This window comes from Thermobia domestica, chromosome 5, assembly GCF_964235325.1.
Source record: "Thermobia domestica chromosome 5, izTheDome1.hap1.1, whole genome shotgun sequence".
In the NCBI taxonomy this organism is placed as follows: Eukaryota; Metazoa; Arthropoda; class Insecta; order Zygentoma; family Lepismatidae; genus Thermobia; species Thermobia domestica.
Genome location: NC_137458.1, coordinates 215,666,591 through 215,689,918, shown reverse-complemented (window position 1 = coordinate 215,689,918; position 23,328 = coordinate 215,666,591). Strand labels below are relative to the sequence as shown.

The following is a 23,328-nucleotide window of genomic DNA, read 5'->3' as shown; positions in this document are numbered from 1 at the left end:
TTCCGATGGGGCCGGAAAAAGAGTTGGGTCCGGTCGTCCCACCATCCAATTCGGTAACCAGGTGTCAAAATGGCAACTCGTTGGTATGAAGAAGGCAAATGAGATGCTGCAGTTCCTTTCCTAGGGATCTTTGTATCTGACTTATCACGCCGTTATCCCATCCTGTGTTCGTGGCTTCACCATCGCTGCCGACTGCCTCAAAACTTGACACGGCGTACTGGTTCTTCTCTAAAAGCTCCAATATAGAGTCGGCAATATCCTTGCCAGTGCTTGAATTATGTGTGGCATGACCCAAGTATTCTGAACCGGGCTCCGATAGAACTGTGATATGCTTTTCTGTAACCTCTCGTCTTCGTAGTTTGCCGTTAATTTTTTCTTTCACAAGAGTTGCATCATTTTTTCTGTCGAAGTAGATACTTGTAATCGCCCGGCCTAGGTGAGCCTTTTCTTTCTGGATCTTCTCACCCAGTTTATCTTTTCCTCTTCGTACCTTAGATCTGTCAACAACAAGATTTTTGTCCTCTCGCGTCCTGAAGTACGGCAGAAGCGATTAAAGCAACCTATCTGTCTGAAGCTTCAGTTCTAAACGCTGCCTCCGCTGTATTTTGAAGACAGATGCTCTTTAGGCTATATTTCCTTCTTGGTCGCGCTTCGAACTCAGGTCCAGACATGCTTCCCGATTCAACAGCTTCGCTGGATGCCCCTGACGACGCCAGTATCTTTGACCTGTACCTATGCCTAATCCCACTAGTTGATGGACTTGCTTCAACACATCCAGCGTCTTTCTTGGTTGTCTGCCCCTTAAATCTGCTCACTTTACGGGAAAACATCTTTGACAGAGATTTGCTTGTTCGGACGTCAATGCTACCAATGCTCATTTTCCGTGATGTTCTCTGCTCCAAAAGAAACTTGAATTCTCGTTTTGGAATCTTGCGTGTCCTGTCACAGTTGCAGTCTTCGGCGGTTTTACATTTGCAAGACGCAATATCAAAAAGAGACTTTTCCGCGTGTGCAACAAAACCTGCACGAAGTGTTGCTTCTTGTCTTTGTCGATTGAAATGTTTTTCCTTGATGCGACACTTATTATAAAATGTTTTCAGCATGTCAAAAACTCTCTTTTCTGAAACCACAGGAATGCTTGCTTTACGCCAAATATGTACAACTCTGTCCAACTAGTTTACAAATGTCAGTCACTGGTAATTTAGTTACACTTTCGTCACCACTTAAACCACTTCGAAACCAATGATAATGTCGCATAACGCCAGCGTACGTGGGTAACTGCACTTCACTCATTTAACTTGGAGTGCCAAATAAGCCTCGTTTCACACTTTCCCGCGTTGGTCTGTTATGAGGCTTTTTCTTCATCTTGCTTTCCATTGCTTCCGAACTTGGAAACCAAAGTATACAAAATGTCTCTGAATCGTATCGCACTAATAAGACTGTAACCTTAGGTACAATGCACAAACTCTGTCTTAACAGAAACAATAGGGAACTTCAGCCGTTAAAGCTTAAGCTGCAATAAACTGGCGTGTTGGATTGGTTGGCCGAAGTACGCAATATTTATACCACCGCCGAACTTCGAGCAAGAATATCCTAGAAACGTAGGCGTAGGTTCTGGAACCAACAAGGCGAGCGGGAGGTGCGCGAGTCTTCTGGACGGAGCCGTACATTGCGACAACGCTCGAAGAGCGTGGCCAAAGTAAGCAACCACGAAGTTGTGTAGGCTGCCGCTAGATGGCATTTGCTGTCGGTGTACATAACAAGCGAAGAGTTGCCAAAAACAAATCGTGTTATATCAAGAGCTATGCCTATAATCATCGTTAACGTGGCATTCCAAACAAAATCTGGACGTTAATTCCAACAACTTAGCTAATATGGCTGTACTTTGACTCATAAACATTTTAAAATTATTTTCTGGCATTGCTACAAATTTCTGTTAATAAAATAATTGTATTATAGCCATCAGGTAACTCTAAAAACGACCACAAGTAGCTTTTTGTCATTGGTGTTGTGTGTGTTGCCTAACCAAACACTTAAAAACTTTAAGTCAATTGGGGCAGGGTAAGGGGTTGTCCAAAAAGAATTTTAAAAAGTTCAGTAAGGTCGGTGCCACTAATGGCACCTTTTCCGCACTAGTCGTCATGGAATTTCCAACGAAAATGCAAAACACTCCACCCTAGTATATATATATATATATATATATATATATATATATATATATATATATATATATATCCCCCTTTCCTCCCACAATTTTTGCGGGGGCTCAATTTGGATATAAATGGCATCAGAAGTGTCACTGTTCATCTCAGCGACCTCAAAAACTATAGATTTGATATTAATATCGGTCATTTTCGATCATTTTTAAATGTCTTTCCCCTCCTTTAAGTTACATCGTCAAATTGATATGACAAAAATCATCTCTTGTTTGAACTTAATCTAAGTTGAAAATTTGATCGAGATCTGTCCGGTGGTTCAAGAGTTATTAAGTTTTATTTATTTTTATTTTTATATATATCCCTCTCCTACCTCCTCCCCTAAGTTCTATCGTCAAAGTGAATAGATAAATACCATCCCAGGCTCGAACCTCATCTATGTTGAGAACTTGATCGAGATCGGTCAGATGATTCAAGAGTGAAGTCACATACAGTCACTTTCATTTTTATTTTTTTATAGATATATCTCCGCCTCCCCCTCTCCTACGTTGCACCGTCAAAGTTACAGGGCTCATAGCGAGTCACTTTTTTAACTAAAATTTACTTTTTTTTTCAAGTTGGTTACTAAAAGTTAGTTTTTTTTTTTTTTTTTTTTTTCAAATTTGTCACTAAAAGTTACTTTTCTGCCAAGGTCCGTCGACCCTCCTACTGTTCCGCGCTTTTACAGGTCCCTTCATAACTAGCTATTTCTGCGTAGGCACTTTCTCCAGCTGTAGTGTGACGTCACCGCGGTGAAGCAGGGACAAATATCGTGGGCTAAGCCAATGTTCCGCCATAGCGATTTGCAAAGGAAAACAAATTTTAAAATGCGATAAAAATAGACTACAAACAGATACAATTCGTACTTACTTTAGGATTGTGCAGCACTTGAAGAATAGCTTTGCATCCACTATCTTAAAAGCATCCTTCTTCCGAAGTTCCCGTGTTTTTCTATTCAAAAACCGAATTCTGAAGAATGTCCTAGCCTTGTCGAATAGTTTCAACATAGAAGTGTCTTTCTTAGGACATCAAATTGTGGGCCAATCACATTCTTTTGTTTTCGACTTTTTTTTGTAAAATTTTCAAACTACATCTTATTTTTTGTACCACCGGGAAGAAGGTAAAATGAGACCACAACATAGCCTCACATTGCCATCATTCAACTTGGAAAGAATTGCAACTATGTTTAATCCTAAGACTTCAACTTTCGATATGATTTCGAAGTTTAAGTTTTTACTCATAGTTTTATCGAAATCTTCATACATTGACTGTTTCCACACATGTATCAAGCCTCGAATCATTGCCACCTGGACATTTCTTGTCATTTCAAAATTAAGTAAACCTGTTCGTCATAGGACACGCGCCGATTAACATTCATTTCATCACATATAAGCACTGAAAATTTCTTCACACTCTTTAAGCAGCGCCCTTGCTCCGTCAAAATTTTCAAAACTGGTGTAAGAATACCACGAGAAAATGGTCATTTTTGCATGCAATGTCGAAGTGTTGGCACATTGGGTACACGGATTAGAACATGTAACCGCAGATGATCGTATAATGTATCACGGTGGCGCGTTGTGTTAATGCACGAATAAAATCTTAATCAGTCCATCTTAGTTTTTTCTTGCCATTTATTAGCATATTTACTTAGCCCTGTATAAAACTTTTTCGTAATATATCCACCACCGGTTATTAACCACTCTATTGAAACGATCACAATATTATATTTTAGAACCGGTCTTTGAAATTAATTCTTTATTATATTTGCTTTCCAATTCTTTTAACTTCGTTTGTAAATATAGACTATTATTTTGGCTTTGTACATACTGACAGAGTTTAGTTTTTCGTTGGGCCGCGGTGGCTCAATGGTAGAGCGTTCACTTCTGGTGCATGCGTCCTTGGTTCGATCCCTGCGTGCCAAGTGAACTTTGTGGTGGACAAACACCGTGTGCGTGGGTTTTCTCGGGGTTCTCCTGTTTCCTCCCACTTTCTTTATTCCACTATTTCATTCATTTCTCATCATCACCGTATCCTTTAGACCAGCCGGCATAACCATGCGACGTAAAACTTAAAGATTTAATTTTAGTTTCTCGTTCTCTTCATGCAAAAAGGAAAGCTATTCCTTTAGTTCATGCCCCTCACTCTCCACAGAACAAACAAACATAGAGTTATTTTTTGTTCCGGTCATAATAGTTATTTCATCTGACTGTACCCAAATGCCTGATTTGTTTTTACTCTAAACAATTAGCTTTCGTACACTTATTTCTTTCATTATTAACAGGAACACGCTTCCGTATGACACTGATAAATTCAGTGAAGGCACAACATCGGTTTAAACTTATTCTTGAGTGGAATATTTAGAAACTCACGTTTTAAATCACGCTTATAAGCTTCGGGAATAAAATGATCGGAATAGACGCTGGCGTAGGTGTCTTTCCGACAACATTTCTCTTGCCAAACTTTCCACAGAGGATCCGAGGGAATTACCTGATAAATGACTTCGGAACCCTTAATATTTCTACTATGATTGCAACAAGTACTTATCGTACAATTCGAGATGCTTATAAGCTAACACGAACACTACAGTAATTATTTTTTCTCAATACAAGAAAACAAGAATCATTCGCTTTCCTGCAAAAATCAAACTAACAAGCATGGGTGAATGAGAAGGACCTTGGGCGAAAGCTGTTTCTGCTCCCGCGGTGACGTCACGCTTTTACTACATCTTCGGTTTTCAAAGAAGGGTAATTATGACGCGACCTTAAAAGAGGGAAGGAACAGTAGGGTCGACGGACCTTGCTTTTCTGCGAGGTAAAGTGACTTTCTCTTGTGATTTATGTTTTGTATTGGCAGTTTTCTAAGAAAAATATAAAAATAAATGGGAAAACGCAGAAACTTGTTACTCATTACTCTTCTGAAAACTACAGTACTTGGCTGCCATATGTGAAACAGTCAGCTTTATTCTCACTTCAGCTTTTATTCTTTCTAAAGCACAGTGGATGGTTGGTGGATGCTTAAGCTCTGAAGGTGGGGTTGATGAGAACCCTTCTGTGTCTCTTCTTTCTTCAGTCATAATAGTCTTTTAGTTTTCTCTCGTAATAGTTAACGCTCCGCTCAACGTTGTGTGTGTGTGTTTGTGTGGTTCATCATGTTCGTCTTGTGTTATGTTTCTTGTATGTTCTTAAGAGTAGGTGATGAATTTGAATATTTCACGGCTTTGAGAACTCGCAGTGCTAATTTACATATAATGTCTGGGATGAAGAAATTCGGAAATAAGCGAGAACTGGTTCCACTTACTCAGGAGCTTCTTACATCTGCTAAGTCTCTTTACCGTAACTACAAAGCATACTTCTTATTCACCTCAACCATAGGTTGATGGGTAACATGGAAATTTTAAAACTTTTCTCTCGCCTGGGAGAGCTGTTTTATACTTTTATAAGCCCTCCTCTTCGTAACTGCATCTAGATATTCTATCCTTGGTCTTCCTCTTCCTGGTTTTCTTTCTGCCTTTCCCTCTATCAGCACAGTGATCCAATCGGAGTGTCGAATAAGATGGCCAAGCATGCTGTTTCTTCGTTTTCCTATTATCTTCATGATCTGTCGTCCTTCATTAGCTTCCTTTAGTACGTCTTCATTCCTTTTCCTTTCGGTCCATGATATGCGCAGCATTCTGCGCCAACACAGAAAACCTAAGAAAGGAGAAAGATTAAAAAGAAGTAAAGAAGAAACAAAACAATAAACAGAGAGAGAGGTGATGGAGAAATTGACAAAGGAAAAAAGGGACATGATGAGATTTTGGTCACTTCTTAGTCACTTTTGTATTATTTTTATAAAAATCAATTACTCTACTACCTGCCCTATGGCATTCAAACATTTTTTTTTACATGTTTTTTAATACGTCTTATTATTAAGTTTTATTTATTTTTATAGATTTCTCCCCTCCCATCCCCCTTCCCTAAGTTCTGCAGTTAAAATGATATGATAAAAACCATCTCATATCTGAACCTCATCTATGTTGAAAATTTGGTTAAGATCGGTCGGGTGGTTTAAACGTGATGAAGTAAAAAACCAGTCACTTCTATTTATTTATTTATTTTTTTGACATATCTCCCCCCCTCTCCCTTTCCCTTCGTTGCATTGTAAAAGTGAAATGAAGAAAACGTTCAGGCCTGAACCTTATCTATGTCGAAAGTTTGATCAAGATCGTTCAAGAGTTGTTTTATTTATTTTTTTCTGTCCCCCTGTACCTCCTCTCCTAAGTTGTAGCGTCTAAGTAAATAGCTAAAAGAACCTCATTTACGTTGAAAATTTGATCGGGATCGGTTGGGCAGTTCAAGAGATTGTCACAAATATAGTCACTTTCAATTTTATAATATAGATTGTCACATTTTCTTGGTCCTGTTTCATCAATATGAGATAGTCTGTAAACGGCTAATTACCTACCAGGGAAAATTAAAAAAAAAAAAAAAAAAAAAAAAAAAAAAGTTCTAAAACACCTGAGTAAGTCAGGGATTTCTTCCCTGTAATTCTTGTAGCCACCTTGTTTTAGAATTTGTTCTGCTTCCTTTATGTTTCAGATCATACGTCTTTAACCTCTTCATTCTCTCTTCATTTAACCTCCAAAATGTTCTTGTTTGCTACCACTAACCTGTGGTCTTCCCTGAAAATTTCCTCTAATATAGCAGCTGTCATGTTCAGTAACTCTCTTTTAAATTCTGTTTTCTGCTGTTACATAGTCAATTAATGACTCACTTTCGCTGTCTCACCCCATTCGTATTGAGTTATTTTCTTATTATTTCTTCTAATCCACGTATTTAGTCCATTCCATTTCCCACAGAACTCCATTAACTTTTCTCCTCGCTGTTTTGTTCTCTGTATGCAAATGGTCTCACTATTCTTTCACTGCTGTTCTTTCCTTTGCAATTTGTGCGTTTACGTCACCAGTATTACCATCTCGTCTTTATCTCTTTTTCGAATTCTTTAAGTAAGAAGTTACCCAAATTTTTCTATGCAACTTGTTTACGAGGCATAGACCTGGATGAAATAGATCCTCTCTGTGTACATTTTTAACTCACTTCGATAGCTCTGTCACCCACTTTGGTACTTCTATGTTTTTGCCTATTTTTTGATCAGCATCACTCCTGTCTCATTTTTTGCCTCCGTCCCTTCGCTCCATAGCCTCCGCTTTCCTGTACACTTTGTTTCACTTGGTTGTAGCAGTTTTCTTTTCGTGCAGTCTAACAAATAAAGTGGAAAACCTGATAATGTTATTACATTTGCTGATTCCATTTACACCTCATCTTAGTATCATCATCGTTATATTATTATTATTATTATTATTATTATTATTATTATTATTATTATTATTATTATTATTATTATATGCGTATACCCGCTCCCAAGTTTCATTAAGTGAAGGAAAATCAAATCTTGTGTGCAAGATCATTGAAAATTCTTTCAGTAAATATCCTAGTCTATTTTATCGTTAGCAGTATTGTTATCTCTAGCTTAATGTAAAATTCTGCTTCTTATGATATGACGAACCATTATTAATAGCTTGAACATTACAGTTCAGAGTAGCAATATTGTGAAACATTGGGTTAATTGCGCTGTTTGGTTTTTGAGTACCTGTTTGACATTGACGACTGTAGTTAAGTTAGATGCTCATTTGATATGTCATTATATGCGTGATTAATAACTTTAGAGGCGTCTTTTCTTACAAACAGCGTTCATATATGATATCATGTGCAATATACATCTTTGTAAAATCTAGATTACACCCGGTGAAACGTCGTACCTTATGTTAGATGAAATGATAATACTTCAAATCAACCAGTAACTTGCATAAAAGAATGGGCTTTTGTAGTGTTCGTGGTTGTCGGTTTATTGATTCTCTCTGATTTCAGTGAAAGCGAAGACAGAGAAAATAATGAAAAGGAGATTTTGGTACCGAAGTCTGTACCAAAAACTAAAGGAGAACTTTTGCCTGAAGATCTACCGCCCATTGAAGACCTTACAATAACTGTACCTGAAAGTGAATGCCTTGAAGTTGGAAAAATATTGAATATTGTGGATAGTCTTGGTAAGTTGTTTTGAATCTTTTGAATTTTACATAGTCAAGTTCAGCAAATTGTAGTCTCTAGTTAGTTTGATAGCATTGTTGTTTAAAATGAAATATACTTTAGTCTCGATTCCGAAACTTTGATTTCATGCACATTATAAAAACTCGAAGAAACAACCAATGAAATATATTATTAGTATTTTTGTTTATTTTATTATTATTATTTTCTTACTTAGATGGTTCATCGTCAGGTATTCGTGTTGTAACCTAATTTTTAAAAGTACTGCGTAGAAAACTAAATTATACTTCTTGAGTATGAAGAACATTCTTCGTATTCAAGTGCAGAATTTAACCCAAGGTTTAAGTTGTATGTGTATTTAATTTATGAATTTATTTATTTAGTTTTTTAAAATACTGCTCTAATATATCAATTTATATAGATTTGTCGTATATTATAAAAGTACAGGTGTTGTTAACTCATTAATATTGGAGGTCTTCTGGTTGTACTATGTTGTTGTTTGGTTGTACTAATAATATATGTTGTATTGAACATTTTGTGGAACCAAACGGTGACTAACATGAACATGTTTTATTGTCCTTGCGTGTTGAAATAAGTCGCATTTGACACCATGTAGAGTTAATGATCATTATTATCAAATATACAAGACTTTTACATAACGGTGTGATAAGTTATATCTCAGGAAGCCATGATATGGTGGTTTAGTGGTAGACAGCTCACCTCTGATGCAAGAGGTCCCTGGTTCGATCCTAGACCGGGTCAAATGTGCTTGGTGATGGATAGACACTGTGCATGGTTTTTTTTAGGGATTCTCCAATTTCCTCCCACTTCCTTCATTTCGTGGTTGTCCATCTAATCATTTCTCCCTTAGCTCCACGCATAATTGTGAGACATTAAACTAAAAGGAATACCATGTGTCCATCCAAATTTTCAGTTGAATAAATTAAATGTTTACGTTTGTTGAAGTTGAGCGTCCCTTTTCAGCACCGAAACTATGAGACGACTTAGCTCAAGGCGGAATCCAAACCACCGTAATACGTTTGAAGTTGACCCATCGGGAATCAAACCAAAGACTCCGTGTAGTAAAGGCATTCGCGCAAGCCACTAGACAGCAGGATTTCGTGTTTATATGATGGAAGATAATTTGAAATGAAGTTCATTCTGTTATTGCACGCGAGAGTGCCATGAACGTTTTCGTTGGTTCCACCCACGAATACTCCTTTACCCCACGAATTATGCAAAAATTAGATTAATTACATGAATAATTTGAAAACAGGACAAATATATGTATAATACTATTAATTTTATTGTAGGATAAATCGATTGTGAAGTTAACAGTACTGTAGAACACAACGGACCACTAACTTATTCTTAAATTCAGTGCTGCTTGAATTATACTGTAACAATTCTTTTTACGTTTTTTCAGTTGTTGTACAAGCTTTTAAGAATACACCACCTCTGGATTTGGACTCCGTTCTTTTCCTTGATCGTGGTAAACGTGCTTTAGGAGAAATATTTGATGTCTTTGGCCCAGTGAAAGAACCATTATACTGTGTTCGCTTTAATTCAAGAGATCATATAAATGAAAAAGGAATAGAAAAGGATATGGTTGTATATTGTGCTCCAAAATCAGATCATACTTCATATGTTTTTCTTCCAGACCTACTGAAGTAAGTAATGAAGCGAGTGATCAAAATATTTGCAATGTGTAAACTTACTACAGTAAATATAAAGTATCTGTGGGTGGTTTTAGATTACCTTCATTCAGTAACGTCTGACTTAGCGTAATGTTTAATACATTTTAGTGTTATTCCGCGGTTATATTTTGTGCAGTGTCATTCAACCGGTTCGTCCTAACTAGCTATTAAAATTTCTCAGGTTCCCAGAACAGTTTGATATATGCTTTTTCTGCCTTTAGATCCAGTGCTTACGAAAAGAAAGAAATTCTCTAGTACAGAAGTTGTTCAGTCTACGTTTGGCCACTTTCGACTTACCTAAAAATTTAGAAGAATCCATGGCGCCAGGTCCGTAAGGGCTCGATTGTTTCCCTTGGTTCCTAACAATAGCCCGATAGCGTAATATCCACTGTAATAGGCTTCTCTGAAGAACTGGAAGTGGAATCTTGTCCCATTCACTTTGCACAACTTTCCAAAGTCCTTCCACAGTTGTCACAGGCCGTTTTCCCAGAGCGCACTTCAGCAATTCAAATCCACAATAAAGGGGGGCGCGGTGGCTCACTGGTAGAGCGTTCACCTCCGGTGCTTGAGGTCCCTAGTTCGATCCCAGCTCATGCCGTGTGGACTTTGTGGTGAACAAACACCGTGCTCGTGGGTTTTCTCGGGGTTCTCCCGTTTCCTCCCACTTTCTTCATTCCACGATTTCACTCATCTCTCATCAACACCGTCTCCTGTAGCCTAACCGGCATAAGCGTGGGACGTAAAACTTAAAGATTTCATTTCATTTTTTTCCAAATCCACAATAGTCCATAGGACTTGCATCTGGAGATTTAACAGGTACCTCATTGAAAGGTATCACCTGTATACCACTTGCCTCCTCCAACTCCTTGTAGAATGCGAGGGACGACTCGTGAGGTATGTGATGAGGCCTTGTCCATGTGAGTGCGCACCAGATTGGCATCATTTCCGTACATTGTTGGAATCTCATGCTCGTAGATCGGCTGCATGATCTGCTCCTGAAAATACTGCGAATTTATTTTGCAGTTCTTCGCCACCCTAGGAATCTTCAGTTTACCTCAATAACAGTAACCAGTAACGACCATGAACCCTCTTGGGAAGGATTCTTTATAGACACGAACCCACCTTCTGAAGTTCGTGGCGCCTTTCTCTCCGTACATGATGGCTCTCGGTTTACCGCAGTCGGAAAGGTAAATCCATGCTTCATCGAGCGTTACGACGTACATCCACCTTTGTTTTGCCAAATGCCGTTCGTACAGCTTCTGGGTGTTACACTTTCGTTCCTTTTGGTGGGCATCCGTGAGAAGATGGCCGCGAACTTTCATGACTTTTTTTCAGCTTGAGTTGATGGTGTAACGTCCGGCTCACAGTCCCCAAAGACACGTCAAAACGATTAGCCATACACCTTTGTGTTGGCGGATTTTCTTGCATTGCCATTTTGCGAAGTTTCCTTTGCATGGGAGGTGGCCTTGGTGCATTCCCGCTTCCTAGGCAACTTCGTTGGTGATACAAATGGTGGAGCTTCGTACCCCTTGTACTTTTTAATAACATTTTTTTATTCCACTTAAACTGATGTTGCAACCATTCTTCTTGCACTATTTTCTAATGATAGAAACACTAAAGTGGGCGTCATAAAGAGCCGCAACATAGCCTTCCCAAAACCGTCTGAGTTTGGGCGGCATTTTGGTCACAGAGCGGAAACCCACACACTTGGAAACAAATTTAACATAACACTTACAACAATGTCCTGTTTTGTGCGTTATTGTCGTCCGCGCGGAAAAACAACTCCGTTCCCAGGAAGCCACTGCACAACATTGCAAGACGCCACGAGCCAGGTCGGGTGAGCCCATTCTGCCCGGGAGGGGGAAGGAACGAAATCGGCCAAACGTAGGCTGAACAACCTCTGTACAATTTTTGAGAGTCTAGTATGTAGATTTTTCTCCAGATTTTAAATAGAAAATTTAAACCTTCTGCAGTTGACACAACACTCAGTAGACATGTAATTATGTTGATCTGAGTTTGTAAATATTGCCAATATAAACGTGTTGTATGACATACTACTATATACAAATATAATCGTATAGTAACAATACTAATACTAAACCAGTTCACTATACTAATTACACAACTGGTTGTTGAATGATTTGAACGGCGTCAGTAGTTTTACCAGGTCTAAGTTGTGAATTTGAGGAATTCAATGCCTTAAAACGTAGGAGTAGATGCAATGGACAGACTTTTGCTGAATTATTTTATCTGTTTCTGCAAATTGCTGGTAATACTCATTACGGTATGACTTGTGCTGAAATAGAAAAGTTAATTTCGCTTTGTATCATGCTGTGGATGAAATTAGGAAATATTTGTTTATTACTAATGTATCGGTTAGCTGTAGTCTATGTATTCAAAATTTAAAGAATGTAGAAAACCCAAGGGCTGGAATATTGTGCCTTGTTCGTTATACAGGTCGTACAGTCAGGAAGTGATTCATACTTTTCTTCTAGAAATCATTTTTCATTAATGTAAAACCTTAACTGTAGTGATGTTGCAAATTTGGACATATGTGTTTTTGGGGATATTAAAAGTATAACTGCTGTCTCGAATCACTTATGCCTTAGTGTGCTTAAAGTGGAAAGGTAATTTAAAGCGAGTACCTCATACTATTACAATTCATTAATGCAAGCAACTGTTCAGTACGACACTTCTTGAAAATTAAGAATTTATCGATTAATATTTAAGACAGTAAATTAATAATTACCGTTACAAATAATGTAAGCTTATATCAAAGTAGTAGCGAGTATAACTAGAAAGTTGTACACATAGGAAACAATATAAATTGTCACTCAAATCCAAATTAATACTGTGAAGTAGCAGTAATATAATGAAATGCCTTACCATAATTCCTACAGATGTAGAAGATCTGGGAAAGTAAGAGAATTTTAATTTTGCCAGGGAAAATCAAGAAGAAACTCAGAAGTCGCTAAATGTTAGGCGGGGGGTGGGGGGTGGGTGGGTGGGATTTGGACGTACGTGAAAATCCGTGAATAAGTATTTGTAGCATAGGTATGATTACTTTTTTCAACCAGTAACAATATAGATCTGCTAAGTAAGCTGCTAGGCACTTGATCGCTATCCTGCGAGGTATTGTGTGGGTGCGCTATGAACTGTTACTCACAAGGAGACTTACGAAAGTATCACTCACCGATTTGAGTGAAACTTTGCATACTTGTAGAACATCGAAAAATAATCGACACGTATTTTTTTATTTCGGCGATGGCGCGGGTTTAAGGATAGAAACCACTCTTTGAACGGTAGGGGTGGTCTCCAAGCATAGACAGAAAACAAGCATTTAATGTAGAGGAAAACATACTGCCAGGGTAGTTTCAGAACAGCTGATGCAAAATCTGAGTTCAAAATTACAAAATTTACAGTGGCGAATTCAATATGATGATTACAATCACAGAACGTCATCTGGTTTGAAATGCTCTGCAGTTAGGCAAGAACAATCATAGTTGGCAGAAGTTACTGCGAGAAGGTTGTTGACCGATTTGAGACCCGTTTCTGTACGTATTTTAACGGGATGCTTGATTAAAGTGCATCTCTGCGCCTCTTACTATTAGGGGTGCTTATTTAACCCTTAACGGTGTACTACCTTTTCTGTCTGCTTCCGGCATTGCTTGCAAAACAACATATCCACAGACTACTTCCCGCGTAAAATTCACCAGAGTTGTCACCAGGAAGCAATAGCTGCTCTACCATCGCGGAAAATATGTACACAAATAACCACAACGACACCCAAATGCCTGAAAATAATACTTTTCAAACGCAATAGGCAAGATCAAAAAGTGTGCAGCCAAATGGTAACGGAAACTCTTTAGGGGTTAAAGTCAATCCTCTCGCCCCTCACCATTCGGGATGCTTATTGAAAGTGAGTACCCATGCCTCTCACTATGGTCCAAAACAACTTCTTTAAATCTGAAAATATCTTTGTGAAAGCATCAAATTAGGGAAAATTAACATCAAGGCTTGAGAGATCATGCTTTCAAGAGGTTTCTCTCTCAGCGTCTAATGCAAAGTCTATTTTGTTATTCTATTCGTGGAGTGATCACAATTCATCAACTTTTGTACCTATTTTAAGAACAAAAGAATACCTCAAAATAGAAATCCTTCTTGCAGGAACAATTGGTAGGATTCAGCTTCTTCTTGTGTTCTTCTTTAGGCCGTAGAAAAACTTCTTGAGGCATTTTTTCTGACATTGTCCTTCTCTACAACTATAACATAAATTTACATCTCCGTAATGATATAGTAAAGATCTAATCACTGGTTCATAATCAGTTTTCTTCTCCCAGATTTGCAAATCTTATTAGGTATGCGTGATACAAAAGCGGTTATTTGGAAGAAAAACCATATGCGTTTGAAAATCCCTTAACATTTTGTTTCAAAGCTTCTGCAGCATTTTGCTATTTGTTTACACTTATTTCCGTAATAACGTGTGCGTGGTGTAAAGGATGTTCATACATCACACGCTTTTTTGCGGAATATGTTATTGTAAAACGTTTTGTCGATAAATTCATAATTATAGCAATTGAGAATATATAAAGTTCTGACGTAATGAGAGACGAGGGTACTGACTTTAAATAAACACCGACTAGTGAGAGGCGAAGGAACTCACTTTCAATAAGCACCTCTAATAGTGAAAGATGCAGAGAGACACTTTAATCAAGCATCCCGTTGAAGTACGTACAGAAATGGGTTTTAAATCGGTCTGTAACCTCGCAGTAACCACTGCCAACTATGGTTGTTCTTGCCTAACTGCAGAGCATTTCAAACCAGAAAACTTTTTGTAATCACCATATTGGATCCGCCATTTTGAATTTTGTAATTTTGACGTCAGATTCTGCATCAGCTGTTTTAAAACCCCCTTGGCAGTATGTTTTCTTCTGCATTAAATCATTGCTTTCTGTTTCTATACTTGGAGACCACCCCTACCGTTCAAAGGGAGTTTTCTACCCTTAAACCCGCACAATTGCCGAAATTAAAAAAAAAAAAAAAAAAAAAAAAAAAAAAAGTGTCGATTATTTTTCGATGTTCTACAAGTATGCAAAGTTTCATTCAAATCGATGAGTGATACTTCCGTAAGTCTCCTTGTCAGTCCATTCTCTGACCAGTTACTCAGTCCATTCTTTCAGGTTCCCGCAAGTTTGGGTCTAAACTTAACGATGTTTGAAAGCAGTAATGCATGTTCATATTTTTCTGAACATAAGCACGATAATAATAGAAATCATCTTCGTTGATCACTTTGCTCAGTTCATATGCCGATAGTTATCAGAATAATGAAAACATCTTAACAAAATGAAACTTGCCTGAGTAATACACCGTTTGATGACCTAGTCTGTAGAACAGCTTGTATTCGTCGCGGGATTGAGTTATGTAACTCATTTCCAGGGAACAGTGGTCCAGTCTTCCGACAAGGCAATGACCAGTTGCGTCAAGTATGATAGAAGAGGAAGTTTATGATAATGCTAGACTACTGTTTTAAAACTATCAGTGTTCAGTAATGTTCATTAAGGGGCCAACAGAGGTGCTGGTGTTCCTCAAACTAAGCATAAATAGGCTGACTGTATGTATTGGTGGGCTGTCATCTTGGAAACTGCGTCGTCGTTAGAGAACAACGTCTACACCATAATTTGCATCTAGCATTTAAAATGTTGACGTAATCAGTAGCCGCAATTTGTCTATTAATAATAATGATAGGGTCAACGAAATGCCATAAACTTGCATCCACACCAGCACAGATCTACCACCACGTTTAACGGTTGGAAGTAGACAGTCCGAAGCATATGCCTCTTTGGGTGTTCACCATACAGAAACTTATGTTGGATACAAGGAGAAAAACGAATCGTCGGGTGGCGCCATTGTTTTTGTACTAACGCATTGGCTACGATGAGCGGATCACAGCTTGGCCGCGAATATTAGAATTATGCAGCTCTAATCGAATTGTAATTGTGTAAGTAGAACGTTCCAGATGTTGCTCAGATGCAGTCAGTTGTATCGCATCAACTCTGCAGTTCTTTGTGACAGTTCTCTTCGTGTCCGTGATTTCTGTTACGTAGGTCTTGCTTTCTGTCCACTATTTTTTGGTTTCTTGTCACGAGTTATGTATGCAATTATTACCTTGGACACTGTTACAGCTCTTGGATCCAACTAACTGCGCACCCATAAGTTGCCGTCTGAAAATCTAAGAGTTCTTCCCATTTTCCATCACGAACATCTCTGGCTTATTACACACATAAATCTGTATTACATTGCCTTACCTGCTGTTCACTGTTACGCAATACAGTATTAACACAAAATAGTCGCAGTACACGAATTCTCATTATTACTTAGAGTTTAAATGTTACATTGGATGGGTGTTGTTTCTATTTTTTGATATTGTAATATACTATCTGTATATTACACCATCTTAAAATATTTAGTGTTAGTTTTTTTATCTTTCTAAACACAGTTACATTTGAATGGTCTGTTAATAAAAGGTTGATTATAATCTCTTATGAGTATCATTTAAATATACTGGTTCTTTGAAACCTGACATGATGTCAAAACGGAAGTTTAGTAACTGGAGTACATCTAACTTTTAAAATCGTTCGTGTGTTGGTTGAGAAAGGTGATTGACAAATGTTCTATCTTTCAGAATGAAAGGTAGTGACGCATCATGGGAGCATAATAACGAACCTCCTTTGAGGTATCTGGATTTCTCTGACGACGAAGAAGAGCGAAGAGTCTTAAGAAAAGCCAAAATGAACAATAAAAAAGTAAGTAGTAACAATGTGGTATGTTGTCCACAAGTAATTTTGGACGTATTTGTTGATGTTAGATTGATTGTCGGGCGCAAAGTTCAGGTCGGGATATTAGTGTATAGCGGAGTTGGTAATTTTGCAATCGCGGCGTAATCAGGTTCGCGTGGGTTTAGGCCTAGTATTTTTAATGAGGCTTGTGTTCACTAATCCCATTGGGGTATTGGACTCCGACTGTGTCGATCCTGAAAGCCGCTATCGCGAGTTTCCACTTATTTATAATCGGGACCTAAAATGTGAGTCTGTTTGTGCAACATAAAATTTCATGATTTTTTACACGTTACAGAACATTGTATTATGGTAGCCGAGAATTTATCGTAATTGATCTGAAAGTTATTATTTTCAGTGAAGAAATAAATATTTTTTACAGATTGTATTGAACATAATAAATTGGAAAATAGTTGTCAGTTGTAAAATGATTGGAATAATTTAATGATTGTTTCGCTTCGTCCTACAGATTCAGATGTAATAGTCATAAAAAATTTTCCAGAAAATGTATCAGATGGAGAATAAGATAAATGTGAATGTTTTTAAAATTATGTAATTGGATTGTTTCTTTGTAAATAAATACTTCATTTCATATGAAATATTTTGACCTAGTAATTTTGAATATGTGATTTAAGGGTAAATGCTTTTTTGCGAGTTGAAGGTACTAAATGTGTAGCATTCCTTTCTTCATTTGTGCTCATTATTGGTTAATAACGGGACTTGCTTTATAAGTCCGTTTCAATAAAAGTTTTCATTGCATGGTGTATAAATAATTATAGCGGCATATACATTCATGGATTTAATAAATTTACTTTCGTTGGTGATGTTTACAGCTTTTTGATTGTTATTATTATGCTGAGGCGGACTGTCAGTATCACTACGTAGTCATTGCACTGATGTTAGTTTTTTTTTTTTTTTATTTTATTTTTTTTTATTGTTATTTTATTATTAAGTTGTCGATAAATTATTCTGTTTTCATTTCATGCGGATTCAATATGTGTGTCAGATTGTCCATAATAAACTTCCGTAGGTACAAAAAGGGATGGAAGTTTTCAATTGTTGTATGTCCATATCTCTGAATATCTTAACGTTAAATGTAGAAATATTAAATCCACAAGTATTATTGATGTATATGAAATCCACAAGTATTTATTCCATGTCAAGCAGAATGTAATTTAGTACCGAAGCAATATGAACACAGTATATAAACTACAGATAGTTGTTTATTGAACACATTAAGCTATTAATTTATTATATTCTAGAATCAAAAAGTAATTATTTCAATTCACAAAACGTTATACATTTATCTGCAACTAGATACCTCTACGTTGTAGATTAAAAATAGGTGTACCAATACAAAATAATTACATATATCCCGTCTTTTGGACAAGATAGACTCTTAATATTTTCAGAAATGATATACAACTAGATACCTCTACGGTTCAGAATGAGAATTGGTATACGAATGCGAAATAATTACATATATATCACTTCTTTTGGAAAAGGTAGACTCTTATCTTCATATATAATATGTTAGTGCAGTCATCTTAGGTCAAAATTTCCCTATTACCTTAAACTCATAGAGGCATGGAACTTCGTATATATGTATGTTTTAGCTATCCGAAAAAAACATATACTAAAGATCCGCGGATGGAAAAACTTTGTGCTAGATAGCGGCCATTTTTCTAATTTTCTCAAAAACAGTTCTTAGAAAAAAAAAGTACGACTTTTGTTTTTATCATGATTTTTTTTTTTTTCTCCATCATATAACTTAGTTAACCCAGAATTTTAGGTTAAAGGTTTCAACAGGTGAACAGATTTCAGTTATATTTAATTTGCAATAACTTCTGAAACTTCTCACTTAAAATACATAATCTTTGTAGTAAACTGAACATATATTGTCACAACCTCTCATTCGTCATTAGACCTCAGTCGAATAGTTCGTCCAGAATTTGCATATGACAACCCTTGTGAGTGTAGGCACATGGCAGAACACTGCAGCATAGCTTTCCAACATTGACTCGCAACGTTAGACTTACAGTTGCGAAATAATTGTTAACAGTTCAGGTAGAGCAGGGCTTTTGGTCATGCACAGATATACTAAGGTGCTTTTGGTTTTTATCCAACCCTGATCAAGTAGGTTCCATTGCATTCCCTTTCTATTCTTGAATTTGGAGGTACACACAATAGGAGTGCTGAGCTGCTGCATCACTTGTTGGGGACAAAGACGGGAGATCAAATACCTTAGCCTACTAAGTGGCTGCCTGGAAACAGTTTGATCTCATCTGAAGTACCCTAAGTCGTCCAAAACAGTACTAATTAATCCACCGTAACCGTTCTCTGTGACACGATAAACACTAATGGTATTACCTTTTATATCGCGAAGGTGTCCTGTAAGTTTTGTGGCGATAGTTGTAATAGTACTTGAGAAACATACAGAATGTTTTCACTGTACCACCTATTTTCGTGCAAATTGTCTGAGTAGAAAGAGGGGGAAGTTGGAATGGTATATTTTGCATCAACAATACAAAATGTAACATTTATGCAGTTGTTGTCACAACTATCGAACTTCTAATACTTACGTTAAAAAAGAACTCAAGTTCTAAGCGGGCAGTTTCGTCGGGAACTTTTCAAAATTTTCCTCTGTAACTTCCTTGTTTCTGAGTGTGCTCACACTAGAATTAAACCGAAGAAAACCATTTTAATTGGAATTCAAATGAGGTATAGGGTGTACATACACCGCAATTAGAATGTACATGAATGAACTTTATCTTCCACTTTGCTAAATGTGATTTTGTATGAGGCGCAAGTTTTCACGCGGGGGTTGCCAATACTGATTAAGTTGAGCAAGCGCAGGAACATTCTCTATTATTCTGTCTTTGTAGCAGAGATAGAATCATCCGAGTGGAGTTTCGTGCATGCCATACTAGCAGTAAGCTGATATGGCTGCCCTAATACAAACTCCCACTAAATGTGAAGTGAGATCTGTCATACGATTTCTGAACGCCAAAGGACAGAATCCAGCTGACGTTCATCGGGAATCATGTGCCATTTACAGACCGACAGCAGTGAGTGAAGGGGAATTCAAGCAATGGTGCAGAATGTTTCTGAAAGGGCCTTCAAATGTTCATGATGAGCGGACGATCTGGTCGAACGCGTTAACGAGAAAGTGCGACTCAGTTGCCGGTTTACAATAACTGATCTCGCTAAAGAGTTTTTCAAATAGTGACGGAGAATGAAACTGGGATATGATACGTCACTAATAATTTGAAACAGCAGTCAATGCAGTGGGGACTCTCGTTCTCCTGAAGCGAAGAAATTCGAACTGACACCATCAGTTCACAGAATCATGGCAGCAGTATTTTGGAACCAAAAGGATAAGATTTTTGTGAAATTCTTGAATCAGGATGAACAGTAACGTTCGTGTATAGTCAAGTACTAAATAATCTGCGGCGTGCCATCCAAAATACGCAGAGAGGAATGCTACGCTCTAGAATTGATCCATGACAACGCCCGCCCATACACATCTCCTCGCACTGTTGAGACAGTTTAAAGATTTGGATAAGAACTATTCAGTCATCCTGTTACAGCCCCACGTTGTTCCTAGCTATTTCTTTCTTCACCTGAAAAAGTGACTTGAATCGAAGCGTTTCAACAATAGTGAAGTGTTAGATTCAGTTCTGGACTGGCTGCACACTCAGGCATCATACTTTTACACAGAGAGTATACGGAAGCTTGGAGGTTCATCCACCAAAAATGTCTGGAGGTTCATGGTGACTGCGTCAAAAAATAGCCAAAGTGTATGTACTTGTGGTGCGAGTGGTCCCGGGTTCGATTCTCGGTGGATTCTCGGTCGAAAAAGTGTAAAAGCGTTTTCAGGCCTGCCATACTGAGTGAGGTTTTTCTGGTTTTCGTCATTCACAGCAGGCAAATGCCGGGATGGTACCTAACATAAATCCCAGGCCGCTTCCTTTCTTCCCTTTCGTCGGATAGTGTAATCACTGAGGGACGTCATCCCTGATACGTGACGGGCTAACGTGGCATAAATACTGAAAGCTCAGAAATCTAATTCCTGCATCCTGTGTATGTCCAAAATGATTGTCGTATATCTATAGCTGTCTTCTTGTAAGAATGTAATTTGATAATGATTTTGCAGGGTTTTTTAATACTAATGCTATGTGTATAATCGGGAAATGTATATTTGTAAATTTCATAGGAAAAGATTATAAATACGAAAATTAGAATGAGTATAACAAAATGTTGCCAAATGGACAAGAAAGTTTAATTTTCGTTTTATTGTTCTTATTTACTGCTCTTTTGACATGAAATTTGCCACATATATGTAATTACATTTATAACCCACTGTATCCCTGTTCTTTCACCCAGGTTTAATGTAATATGTAACCCTTTCTAAGTTTTAAAACTAGATAATTACTATGTAGAAGATTGTTTAGGTTTCAGTGAAGGGAAATCAGACTGAGATTCTGTAACCGTGACTACATAAATCTCTCTTGCTTTGTGTATTTCAGACTCAGGAAATAGAAGAAGAAAGTGAAGAGCAAGAAAGAATAAAGAGAAGTAAATTCGAAATGCAGATGAATGCGAAGAACTTGGAGATGTCCAGAAGATGGAAGACTGACAAAAGCAATACTGATAGAAGGGTTTTCGGAAGTAATGTAACAGGCGGATTAGTTCCACGTCCACACAGGCCACCACCTGATGTAGGAAATTCTGCAATGCCAGTTAGGCCACAAGTGCAGTTTTCTGCCTTTGGTCGACCCACATTGATACGTCAGTCGTCGTTTCAGCTTGGTCCTCGTATAAGAGAGCCAGTAATTTTCCCACCGTATAGGGTGCCACCCCCTGCAACTTCCCCAACCCCACCGTTACCTGTTCCTAGTTCACTTACTGTCACTGTTCTTCCTCCTCCTCCAATTGCTTTCTCATTGCCTCCTCCTTCACTTGTGCCAACCTCACTTGCCGGAGCGCAAAGAAACGAAGCAGCCTCGCACCCAGCTCTTGCTCCGAGGGTCCCTATACCACCAGCGCCGAGAAATATGTTACAGTTGACACCAGTTTCTTTTGATTCATCGTTACCCTCATATTCGTGTCCACTTTGGCCTCCACGAGTACCTCCTCCGGGTCGAGTAGCTGGTCCTTGCCCTACAGCTTTTGTGTCACCGTTGAGAGGGGCATCTGCGGTTTTTCAGCCTAATGTAACTCCTCAGCTGCCTGTCCAATTTCCAATGGGACTTCCTCCTCCCCCACATCCAACTACGGCACGTTGCCCACCTGTATCGGAGAGTTTGCTAAACGGTAGTCAGTCACCAATGTATCGCGAAACGTCACGCTCACCTAGCGAATTTTTGACTCCAGGAAGTCCCAGTGTTTGATAACGTCTTCCTTCTTGAGACAGTTAAATAAATGCAGTAGAAATATGCGAAGCTGTTCGTTGAACATTCCAAGAGTAAGTTTGAAGCGGTCTTAAAATATTTCGCCTGTTTATGATTATTTATTTTCAGAAATTTTGAATATTGAGCTTTATATCTAACACTACGCATTGGAAATATTCTAAATACTTTTATACGTCATGGTGTGAAATATGAAATATATTTGAATATTCTTGTTTAGAGATTTTATGTGCTTGTTATAAGTATTAATTGAGAGTTTACATATGCATTTTAATTTCAAGTGGGCCAGTTGTGTATTAATAGAGTCCATTAAATAAAATTTATCTCATTTATACACATGAATACAGATGTAGTGCATTCTTAAAAATGTTGATGTTAAGAGTACAAAGCTAGTAAGATGTGTAAGAAAGTTAAGGTGTAAGGAAATCGTGAGTTAGTATTGTGTGTCTTTCAGATAAATACTATGCATTATCTAAGATTTTATAAGAATCAGTTGTGTTGTTTCGTATTTCATGAATATTAATTTTGAAGTGATGATAAAATTCATGAGACACTAGTCTCGGTGTAACTGCAGGAGAAATATTAAAATTCATAAGACACCACAGTCTCATTGTAACTGCAGGAGAAATAAATTGAACAGTATTTGAAAAAGTTTGTTTTTTATTTATTCATTTTATTCACTTAGTCCGTATGTTTGATATATACAAACTGTTTAGTATGTTAAAACCTAATACTCAGCTGAAGCATCCAGTTCGCAGTTCCAATGGTAAATTCTCGACATCATTACCAGTGCGCTTTTTTAAAAACTGCATTGCTCGAAGCGGGCCGCGGTGGCTCAGTGGTAGAGCGTTCACCTCTGGTGCATGGGGTCCCGGGTTCAAACCCTATTCATGCCAAGTGAACTTTGTGGTGAACAAACCCCGTGTGCGTGGGTTTCCTCGGGGTTCTCCCGTTTCCTTCCACTTTCTTCATTTCTCATTATCACCGTCTCCTTTAGCCTAGCCGGCATAACCGTGGGCGTAAAACTCAAAATTTCATTTTACATTGCTCGAAGACTGTTTTACAATATACGTACCAGGGTTGGCTGGTTTAAACCAAAAAGAAAGAAAAAT

The 23,328-nt window shown here is 37.8% G+C and overlaps 1 protein-coding gene across 1 annotated transcript in view; it reads left to right on the top strand.

The window, feature by feature from the left end:
* Nucleotides 1–22,867, top strand: part of LOC145686397 (uncharacterized) — a 41,292-nt gene extending 18,425 nt beyond the window's left edge. Inside the window, exons 3-6 of the mRNA XM_081759679.1 lie at nt 8,102–8,277; nt 9,702–9,945; nt 16,655–16,775; nt 21,335–22,867. Coding sequence (XP_081615805.1) covers nt 8,102–8,277; nt 9,702–9,945; nt 16,655–16,775; nt 21,335–22,198 — 1,405 coding nt within the window. The 3' untranslated portion in view covers nt 22,199–22,867. The remainder of the gene's footprint in view (nt 1–8,101; nt 8,278–9,701; nt 9,946–16,654; nt 16,776–21,334) is intronic.
* The last annotated feature ends 461 nt before the right edge of the window (nt 22,868–23,328 follow it).